The sequence below is a fragment of the Cebus imitator genome, unplaced genomic scaffold, assembly GCF_001604975.1.
Source record: "Cebus imitator isolate Cc_AM_T3 unplaced genomic scaffold, Cebus_imitator-1.0 Scaffold978, whole genome shotgun sequence".
In the NCBI taxonomy this organism is placed as follows: domain Eukaryota; kingdom Metazoa; phylum Chordata; class Mammalia; order Primates; family Cebidae; genus Cebus; species Cebus imitator.
Genome location: NW_016108293.1, coordinates 17212 through 28168, shown reverse-complemented (window position 1 = coordinate 28168; position 10957 = coordinate 17212). Strand labels below are relative to the sequence as shown.

General features: G+C 50.2%; 1 protein-coding gene across 6 annotated transcripts in view; it reads left to right on the top strand.

The window, feature by feature from the left end:
- Positions 1 to 10346, top strand: part of LOC108298514 (killer cell immunoglobulin-like receptor 2DS4) — an 11869-nt gene extending 1523 nt beyond the window's left edge. The window contains exons 3-9 of one of the 6 annotated variants that reach the window (XM_037735807.1): positions 10 to 294; positions 1571 to 1870; positions 3708 to 4001; positions 6516 to 6566; positions 8947 to 9055; positions 9513 to 9565; positions 9665 to 9793. In XM_037735807.1, the coding sequence (XP_037591735.1) occupies positions 10 to 294; positions 1571 to 1870; positions 3708 to 4001; positions 6516 to 6566; positions 8947 to 9055; positions 9513 to 9565; positions 9665 to 9672 (1100 nt within the window). In that variant the 3' untranslated portion in view covers positions 9673 to 9793. Of the gene's footprint in view, positions 1 to 9; positions 295 to 1570; positions 1871 to 3707; positions 4002 to 6515; positions 6567 to 8946; positions 9056 to 9512; positions 9566 to 9664 lie in introns of all 6 variants that reach the window. The other 5 variants (XM_017521190.2, XM_017521189.1, XM_017521188.2 and 2 more) reach the window with 5 other exon arrangements.
- Positions 10347 to 10957: the final 611 nt, after the last annotated feature.

Below are 10957 nucleotides of genomic sequence, written 5' to 3'. Positions count from 1 at the left end.
CTCCCCCAGGTGGTCGGGACAAGCCCACCCTGTCTGCCTGGCCCAGCGCTGTGGTGCCTCGAGGAGGACACGTGACTCTTCGGTGTCACCATCAATCTAGGTTTACAAAGTTCAGGTTGTACAAGGAAGACGGGATCCTCAATCCTGACTTCCAGGGTGGAATATTCTGGAATAGCTCCCTCATGTTCCCTGTGACCACAGCACATGCAGGGACCTACAGATGTCGGGGTTTTCACCCAGACTCCCGCACTCCGTGGACGGCACTCAGCAACCCCCTGGTGATCAGGGTCACAGGTCAGAGGGCTCCTGTCTGGGCTTCTCACTGTCCCACCTCCTGAATCCCAGAGCTTCTGGTGGGGTGTCCGTCAGGGTCCGATCACCCAGGCCCTGACTGTATTTGGGGTAAAGGGGATTGAATACAGGGAAGTGGGTGCTGTGGTGGGAAGAATAACTGTCCCCAGTGATGGCCACATTCTCATCCCTGGAGCCTGTGACTATTTCTGTTACGGGGCAGGGGACTGAAGGGGAAGATGGAGCTCAGGTTGTTGATGAGTTGACCTTGAGATGGGGAGGCTGCCTGGACTGTCCAGCTGGGCTCAGTGTCATCACAAGTGTCCACATGAGAGGAGGAGGAAGAGGGGAGTGGGGATTAGAGCAGCGTAGTGGGAGGGAGACTCCACCAGCCACTGCGGGCTCTGAAGGTGGAGGACGGCCAGGAGCCATGAATGCAGGTGGCCTCTAGGGGCTGGAGAAGTCAAGGGAACTGATTCTCCCCCAAGTCTCCAGAGGGGATGCAGCCCTGCAGATGCCCTGATTTTAGCCCAGGGAGAACTGGGTCTGATTTCTGTCTCCAGAAGTGGAAGGGCTCAGTGTGTTCTCTCCTGCTGCCATATTGTGACAATTTTCTACAGTAGCAACAGGAGACAAACACAGGAACCCAGGGCAAGGACAAGTTAAGAACCCACACCAGGAGAAGGGCGGCTACGCCGAGGTCAGCAGGGTGGGATGCTGAGGCCACCACCAGGCTCGATCCACATAGGGAGGGGTCGATGCTCCTGGAACCAGCACCAGGGGCCGCCCCATGGAAGCTGGGACCATGGAGAAGCACAGACATGGCAGGAGAGGCTCCCAGTCCCCACCAGGAACAGGGTGTGTGGACACTGCTGCCCGCCTTACTCATCAGTTCATACTTCCTGCCAGGGATTCCAATTTGTTCAAAACAGATTGAACCAGGCTGTTCAGATCCTGGACATGCAGCCTGTCGTGGTTCCTCTTCCACCCCCACATAGACATCAGGAAAGAGATTAGTGGGAAACAGAAACAACAGCCCAAGGGATGAGGCTCAGCCCAGTGGGAAGGAGTCAGGGGCTACTAGAGACAGAGACAGAGAAGAGGGAGGGAGACAGATGGAGGGACCTGCACCAGGGGTGATGGGCACAGAAAAGAGCACAGAGATGCAGAGAGGGAGAAGAGAGTCAGACACCGGGGAGGGGAAGCCTCACTCATTCCAGGTCCCATGGATGGGATGAGAAAGGGAGACACCTTCTAAACTCACAATCTCTCTTCCTAGGAGTCTACAGAAAGCCTTCCCTCCTGGCCCTCCCAGGTCCCCTGGTGAAATCAGAAGAGACGGTCATCCTGCAATGTTGGTCAGATATCATGTCTGAGCACTTCTTTCTGCACAGAAAGGGGATCACTGAGGACCTCTTGCACCAGATTGGAGAGCCCCATGATGGGGGCTCCCAGGCCAACTTCTCCATATATCCCATGATGCCTGACTCTCCAGGGACCTACAGATGCTACGGTTCTGTCACTCACTCCCCCTGTCAGTGGTCGGCTCCCAGTGACCCCTTGGACGTCGTGATCACAGGCGAGAGTGTCCAGACATTCTTCTCATTGTCAGTGGGACAGACTGAATGATCCAGGACTTGGAAGCCCCACGTGCTCATGAAGAAGATGTGCGTGGGGTTCTTATGGAGAGAGACTGCCTTGGTGAGGTCTGTACCAGCAGAGACAGAGAAACAGGAGACACAAGTACAGACCACATGTCATAACAGAGGACAGACACAGGGCCATACAGGGAGTGAGAAAAGAAGGGAAGAGGTAAAGGGGACACACAGAAAGACAGACATGTCCCAGAGAGAGGTGTCCTTCCATGCTGGCTTTGTTCAGACATCTGGCACAGGGTAGAAGTTTTATTTCTGCATTTCCTCCACAAAGTGTTCTCTACCAGGAGAACCCAAAGTCACCCAGATTTCTGACCCGAGTTGGGCCCTCTGGCCTCAGGCCTTGTGGCACCTTCAGACGCCACGTTTATTCTGACACCTCTGCCTTCCGTACAGTGGATCTGTAATAGACCCAGGATACCATGGCCCCGGAACACTAACCCCTGTGTGCTGTGTGTACTTGGGGTCCCCAGACTGGATTCTGAGGCTCATATTTCAAATAACCCCACATATTATAAGATTACTGAGAGAGACAGAGAGAAATCTTGGGTATGAAAATGCAAAGACATAAACACACACAATGAGCCAGGGGAAGGGAAATGAGAGACTCACAGGCACATAATGAGAGAGAAGGCCGGGTGCAGTGGCTCACGCCTATAATCCCAGCACTTTGGGAGGCCAAGGTGGGTGGATCATGAAGTCAAGAGACTGAGACCATCCTGGTCAACATGTGAAACCCCGTCTCTACTAAACATACAAAAAATTAGCCGAGCATGGTGGCACGTGCCTATAGTCCCAGCTACTCAGGAGGCTGAGGCAGGAGAATTAATTGAACCCAGGAGGCGGAGGTTGCAGTGAGCCGAGATCCTGCCATTGCACTCCAGCCTGGGTAACAAGAGTGAAACTGTGTCCCCCCCCCCAAAAAAAAGACAGAGAGAGAGAGAGAGAGAGAAAAGAGGGCAGAGAAGAGAAGTGGAGGGAATGACGGAAGGGAGCAGAGAAAGGCCCTAAAATCAGGGCCCTGTGGGAGGGACACAAGAAGAGAGAAAGATGGAGATGTGGGATGGATTGCAGAGATTCCAGAGAGAACTGGAGACACCGAGAGGCAGAGAGAGACAAGGAGGTGGAGAGACAGATGACAGATGGATGGATAGAGAGAGATAGATAGATGATAAATAGGTAGATGGTAGATCATAGATAGGTCATAGATCCATAGATGATGATTGATTGAATGATAGGTGATACATAGGGTCAGTGAAGATGAAGATAGATGGAGATAGAGAAGCAGACAGGAGATAACAGAGAGACAGATGATACATAGATATAGATAATAGGTGATGCATAGAAAGATAATTGATGGAGACATAGATAGACGATACATAGATATTGATGATAGATAATTTGTAGACACCAAATACAGAAATAGATAGAGACTTACATAATAGATAGAAATATGCAGAAAGTTATGAACAAGACAGAAAGTGAGAGACTCAGAATTAAAGGAAAAAGATCAACCAATCCAAGTAGAGTCAGAGAGAATAAAACAATACAAAAAACGGAAAACCTACCTCGGGATGGGGAAGTGAGGGAAGAGACCCAGAGAGACGAGAAGGTAGAATGAGAAAACACACATGAAGAGAGACGGGGTGGAGGGTGAGAGAGCATTAGCTCATAGAGCAGGGGCGTGAGTTCTCAGCTCAGGTGTGAAGGGAGCTGTGACAAGGAGGAGCCTCCTGAGTAAACTGCCTCTTCTCCTTCCAGGTCTATATGGGAAACCTTCTCTCTCAGCCCAGCCGGGCCCCAAGGTTCAGCCAGGAGAGAACGTGACCTTGTCCTGCAGCTCCCGGAGCTCATTTGACATGTACCATCTATCCCGGGATGGGGAGATCCCTGAACTCAGGCTCCCTGCAGTGCGGAGTGTCAATGGAACATTCCAGGCCCACTTCCCTCTGGGCCCTGCCACCCACGGAGCGACCTACAGATGCTTCGGCTCTTTCCATGGCACTCCCTATGAGTGGTCAGCCCCGAGTGACCCACTCTCCGTTTCTGTCACAGGTGAGGAAACCCCATACCTGTCCCATGTCTGATGATCCTAGAGCCATAGCTGAGGAGCTTCCTGCTGCTGATGGAGGGAAGCATGGACAGATGCAGAGAGAAGACAAAGGCTGGGTGTGAGGGCGGGGCCAGGGCGCAGGATGGCAGACAGGGCACCTCCAAGCCCTCCTCCATGGCCCGCATGGAGGCCCGCATTCAGAGGTCCGGGCACCCAGGCATCTGGAGAGGGCGGTCAGGACAGGCCCAGAGGAGGGGAGACGGGGCTCAGTTTGGGGAGCTCAGAGGTTCCCTCAGTCCCTCAACCTCACCCATTTCCCAGAAGCCCATCCTGGCCTCTCACCCACAGAGAGACGTCATCACCAGCAACCCCTATGCCTTTTTCTTTTCATTTGGAAAAATATTTGTTGATGTTAAATATACCCATATAATTTACTACCTTTACCTTTTTATGAGACGGAGTCTTGCTCCATTGCCCAGGCTGGAGCACAATTGCACAATCTCAGCTCACTGCAACCTCTGCCTCCTGGTTTCAAGCAATTCTCCTTTCTCAGCCTCCCAAGTAGATGGGATTACAGGCTCACACCACGCCCGGCTGATTTTTGTATTTTTAGTCGAGATGAGGTTTCACCATGTTGGCCAGGCTGGTCTTGAACTCCTGACCTTGTGGTCCACCACCTCAGCCACCCAAAGTGCTGGGATTACAGGCGTGAACCACTGCGCCTGGCCTCACCTTTACCGTTTTTAAGTGTAAAGTCCAGTGGTGACGGATACATTTGTATTCTTTTTGTCGTTGTTACCCTCTCCCCTTCCCTTCCTGGCCTCTGGTAGCCACCATTCTCTCTACCTTCATGAGATCCACCTGCCCGCTCCTGCATGTGGGTGAGAAATGGCAATCTTTGTAATGCCCTCCAGTTCCATCCAGGTGGCTGCAAGTGACAGGACATTATTGCTTTTATGGAGGAGGGGTCTCCACTGTGTGTATGTGCTACGTTCTCTCTATCCACCCATCCACTGATGGGCAGGTAAGTTCACTCCACACCTTGGTTATTGTGAATTGTGCTGCACCAATCTTGGGAGCGCAGATATCACTTCGATACACTGATGTCCTTTCCTTTGGGCGTAAACCCAGTAGTCAAATTGCTAGTTACTATGAAAGTTCTATTTTTAATTTTTTTTTTTTTCTTGAAATGGAGTTTCCCTCTGTAGCCCAGGCTGGAGTGCAGTGGCGCCATCTCTTCCCACTGCAACCTCCCCCTCCCAGGTTCAAGGGTTCTCCTGCCTCAGCCTCCTGAGTAGCTGGGATTACAGGCATGTGCCACCATGCCCGGATAATTTTGTATTTTTAGTAGGGACAGGGTTTCTCCATGTTGGTCAGGCTGGTCTCAAACTCCCAACCTCAGGTGATCTGCCGGCCTGGGCCTCCCAAACTGCTGGGATTACGGGCGTGAGCCACCATGCCTGTCCGATTTCTAGTTATTAATCCCATCTCAGATGCATAGTTTGTGAATAGTTGCTCACATTCTGTGGATTGTCTCATCACTTCTTTGGTTTATCTTTCGTGGTGCAGAAGTTGCTTAGTTTGATGCAGTCCCAATGGTCTATTTTTTGCTTTGATTACTTGTGTTTTTCAGGTTTTAAACAAAATGTCTTTTCTCATGCAAATGCCTTGGAGCATTTCCCCAATGTTTTCTTCTATGCATTTCGTAGGTTGAGGCTTTAGACTCATCTTTTATCCATTTTCATTTGATTTTTGTGTATGGTGAGAGGTAGAGGTGCAGTTTCATCCCTCTACGTGTAGACACTGTTTTCCCTGTACCGTTTATTGAAAAGACTGTCCTTTCCTGAGTGTAGGTTCTTGGCAGCCTTGCCAAAGTCCATTGGATGGGCTGTGCATGGTGGCTCACACCTGCAATCCCAGCACTTTCGGAGACCAAGGTATGTGGATCACCTATGGCCAGGAGTTCTAGACCAGCCTGGCCAACATGGTGAAACCCCTTCTCCACTACAAGTACAAAACTTAGCTGAGCATAGTGGTTGGTGCCTGTCATACCACTAGTCAGGTGTCTGAGGCAAGAGAATTGCTTGAAACCAGGAGAAGGAGGTTGCAGTGACCTGAGACTGTACCTCTGCGTTACAGCCTGGGTGACAGAATGAGATTCCATTTCAAAAAAAAAAAAAGCCATTGGATGTAAATGCATGGGTTATGTCTGTGTTCTTCATTCCCCTCCATTGTTCTATGTGCCTTTCTTTATGCCAGCGTCATACTGTTTTGCTTAATACGGCTCTGTAACATATTTTAAAGTCGGGTAGTGTGATGCCCATGTTTTCTCTTTATACCTTGAAGTCTCAAGACAGTGGGCATCACATACGAAAGTTATGGAGGAGAGGACCCCAGGACTCCTAGGGTCCAACATTAGATAACAGAGTGTTGGCCATGAATGAACCTCAAAGATTTCCTCTGAGTAGAAGACAGGCATCCTCATTTCCACACCTCTCTCCTGTCCCGTGTTCTAGGAAACCCTTCAAGCGGTTGGCCTTCACCCACAGAACCAAGCTCCAAAACTGGTGAGTAAAGGATCCCTCCTATCTTTGCTTTAGGAAACCTGGGGAGGTGGAAGCCTTTGATTCAAGCGTTAGCTCAGCATCTCCCCGCTCTGTGATTGAAAGCCTGTCTTCTACCATCTCTGAACCTGAACCCAGACACTCCAGCAGGGAAAGGGATCTGGGGCCAGCACAGGGCTCAGTGAAGTCTCTCACTCTCCAATTTTCTGCAGCTCAGACCTCCTTGAGGCTAGAAGAATGATTGCAAATCTGACATCCTTCTCAGGAAAAAATGCAGTGTTTGTTCTGCCTGCATTCCTAACTGGGGGATAAATGCCAGGGGGAATTGAAGGAAGGAAGGGAAGGGAACATCCGATGAGGGTGGGGCGTTTTAGAGAAGTTCCACTTGCCAAGGAATTAACTCCTGTGGGTCATGATGCAACTCTGGCTGACTCCGCAGAGCAAGAGCGCTGCAGTAAGAGAGAACCGAGCTCATGCACGCACACTTTGACTCCATCACTCATTCGACACAATCACTCACTGCAACCTCCGCCTCCTGGGTTGAAGCAGGAGAATGAGTTCAGCCCAGGAGGTGGAGGTTGCAGTGAGCCGAGATCGCAGCACTGCACTCCAGCCTGGGCGACACAGGGAGGCTCCGTTTCAAAAACTAAAATTAAAAAATATGTAAATATTATGTAACACTCACAAATGACAAAGGCACCTGAATTCCAATCATCATTTTTCTACTTCTCTATAATTACTTTATTGATCCCTAATCTAATACATTAGAAAATCAGCCTAGTACCTCTTCCCTATTTGGCTTTCTGTGAGCATGAGATCATATGGAAAATGGGAAAGCCCTCGATCCACCAGCACAGGTCCTGAAATAGAGAAAGTGCTCTATTCATGGCATAAAAGTTGCCCCCTCACCCAAATCCCTCACCCCACCCCTACTTCCAATCACGTGTGGAGACACAGATAGATTATGGGGAGGTAAAAACTAACATTCTTTGGAGTGAGCTCAGTTCTTGGACTCAGAGACCAATCCCAGCGCTATCTCCTGGTCCCCTTTCCTACTAATTCACAGAAGGACAGGCTGGATTTTGAAGCGATAGATGATGGAGGGGGTTGTTACTCCCCTGCCTCTCAGGTAGAACAGCAGCCTATTGTACGTCTCACGAGATCACAAAAGGTAACATGTTGCCCACGGGCTTCCGCACTATTTCTTGGCTGTTTGATATAAGACAGTTCAACTTCACTTCTTTTGATTTCGATTTCACTTTTTTTCCTTTTCTTGGAGAATGTAATTTGTTTCAGTCAAGAGTGTTGTGGATGTAGAAGTTGTAAAGCACGTTCACTGTGTATCAATCCCAGTCCATCTTCCTAGAGAAGACTCTGAACGCCTCCTGGACTGCACCTGGGGCCATGCCAGTTTCTATCACTGACAGTCACTCCAGGGACACAGAACACAGACAGAATAAATTACATACAGCAGGTTCATTACTCACAGATCAGCAGCAAGTGACAACAGAAGCCTACCTTTCAGGGCGAGCCAGTCCCCCAAGGCTCAGAAAACCTGCCCAGGACACACGGAGTCACCCCATTTGCAGTGTAGCTGGGGGAACCGAAAACCAGCCCCGCCTGGGTTTTGCACCCTGGAGCCACAGGAGGCACTGAGCTAAAGCACTGCATCACACCCTCCTCTAGGAAGAGCAGGAGGAGAGCCCAGGCTGTTCTGAGACGTTGCTCCTGATCTCAGGGCGTGGCTGTCTTGGTCCATTTTTGCTGCTATCAAGAAACACTTGAGCCTGGGTAACTTCTAAAGAAAACAGATGTGTTTGGCTCACGGTTCTACAGGCTGTACTAGAAGTATGGCACCAGCATCTATTGTTTGTGACGCCTCAGGCTGCTCCCACTGTGGCAGAAGAGAAGTGAGTGTGTGTGTGCAGAGACCACAGAGATCACACGGCAAGAGAGGGAGCAGGAGGCGGAGGTGCGATGGAGCTTCCGAGTTCTCTGTCACAACCCACTCTCCAGGAACTAGTAGAGGGAAAACTTGGTAATCTCGTCTCATGGGGACAGCATTAATCTATTCATGATGGATCTACCCCCATGACACAGGCACCTCCCTCTAGGTCCAACCTCCCACACTGGGGGTTAAATTTCAATGTGAGGGTTGAAGGGCATCAAACATCTACACCAAAGCAGTTGTATCATCAGCTATTTCTGTGGTTACTATGAGAACTGTAACTGAGAAAGCAGGAGAAAGCCGGGTCTGTCGCCATCTGGGTGCTTGTCCTAAAGAGACATTGTACGTGGTTACCTGCCAATCAGGAGATGAGAGACAATCCAGGAAGAGGAACTGCTGTGGTCAGCTTCTTATTGGATTCCCATCTTCCTCCAGGTAACCCCAGACACCTGCACGTTCTGATTGGGACCTCAGGGGTCATCATGCTCTTCATCATCATCATCTTCTTTCTCATTCATCGCTGGTGGTCCACCAAAAAGAGTAAGTCTCACGAAGCAGAGGCCAGAGACCTCAGGGCCGTGTGGGGAAGCGTGATGGGAGCACACAGGTGTGTGTTCCTCATTGGCAGGATGGTCTCTGGCCCAAGGCAGGAGCCGCAGAGGCAGGGCTTTCTAGAGAGAGCACCAGACACCCTGCCCCTGCCCTCAGCTCACAGACCTTTGCCTGATTCTGAACTGTATCCTCACGTCCCTGCAGCCACTGACATCAGGAGAAGGTTCCATGACAGGCAGAAAGTGGGAGACAGAATCAATGGGATGGGAATTGAGAGCTCTTCATGGGAGGGGTCCTTGTACTCAGAGAGATAGAATGTGTGAGTCAGGCCGTTGGCAGCGGAGGGGCCTCAGGCACCCATGGCCTCCCCCTGTGTGTTGGTGTCTGCACATGAAATGAGGACCCAGAAGGGCCCTCCCAGGGGTTTTGATGATGTCTGTCTCTAACAGATGCTGCTGTAGTGGACCAAGAGCCTGGGGTGGACAGAACAGTGAACAGGGAGGTAGGTCCTCCTTGGCCCAGCCTGGGGCATGGAGTCTTATTCCCTAATAGTCCCGAAGAATGTGAGCCCTTCCGTCACTCAACGTTTCCCTCTCTCCAGGACTCTGATGGACAAGACCCTTAGGAGGTGACATACGCACAGCTGGATCACTGCATTTTCACTCAGAGAAAAATCACTCGCCCTTCTCAGAGGTCCAAGAGACCCCCAAGAGAAACCAGTGTGTACATGGAACTCCCAAATGCGGAGCCCAGATTGAAAGTTGTCTCCTGTCTGTGAGCACCACAGACAGGCCTGAGGGGGTCCTCTAGGGAGACAATGGCCCTGTCTCAAACCCAGCTTGCCAGCTCCAGTGTAAGAGCAGCTGGGACCTGAAGGCGTGAGTCTGCGTCTTAGAGGATCACTCTTCCTCACACTGTGAATCTGAACGTGGCTGTCTCTTGCTTACAAATGTCTGTGGTCCTCACTGCCTGCTGGACAGAAAACACACTCCTTTGCTTAACACACAATTCTCCATTTCACTTGACCCCTGCCCACCTCTCCAACCTAACTGGCTTACTTCCTGGTCCTTCCTGAGACTGCAGTCACACTGAGGAACTCACAAGTCCAGACATACAAGAGGCTCCCTCTTGACACAGCACTTAGACACGTGCTGTTCCACCTTCCCTCATGCTGTTCCACCTTCCCTCAGATTTTGAGGGATTTTGCAGCCTTCTGTCATCAGTAAAAATTTTAAGCTCTTTTTATATGTAATTTTGATGTAGTTCTCTTCAAATAAACACGTCTGCCCTTATGAGTTAGGTAATGTGACTTTTTTTGCCTAAACTTTTGGTGTTATCATGACTATGTCCACATAACCCCCTATGTTCTCCACTGGGTTCTCACCCCTGGACTGGGAGCTTCTGGAGGCAGGTGGAGCCTGGTGTGTCCCTGGGACTCCAATTTCCATCCAAAGATGCAGCACAGGGGAGGTTCCGAGGATCGTGAATCAAATGGACAAGTGCTATTCTTACTCGCTGCAGACCTGGAAAGCTCGCAGAGTAATTCCAAGACGAAACATCTGCAGGGTCATCGCCCTTGTTAGTCTCATCTCCACGAGGACACTTATCAAAACATCATCTTTCTCACAATAAATATACAGTCGGTCCTCCATATCTGTGGATTTACAGCTGTGTATCAAACCAATGATAAACAAAAAATATTCAGAGAAAAGAATCCACAAAGTTCCAAAAAGCAAAAGTATGTTGAATGGACCCAAGTGAAGCTATGCGTAGCCTGTATCAGGAATTATAAGTCATCCAGAGAGGATCTGACGTACACAGGAGGATGTGCAGGGTTACTTGCACTCACTAAGCGATTTCATGTAAGAGGCTGGAGCATCTGCAGATTTTGGCA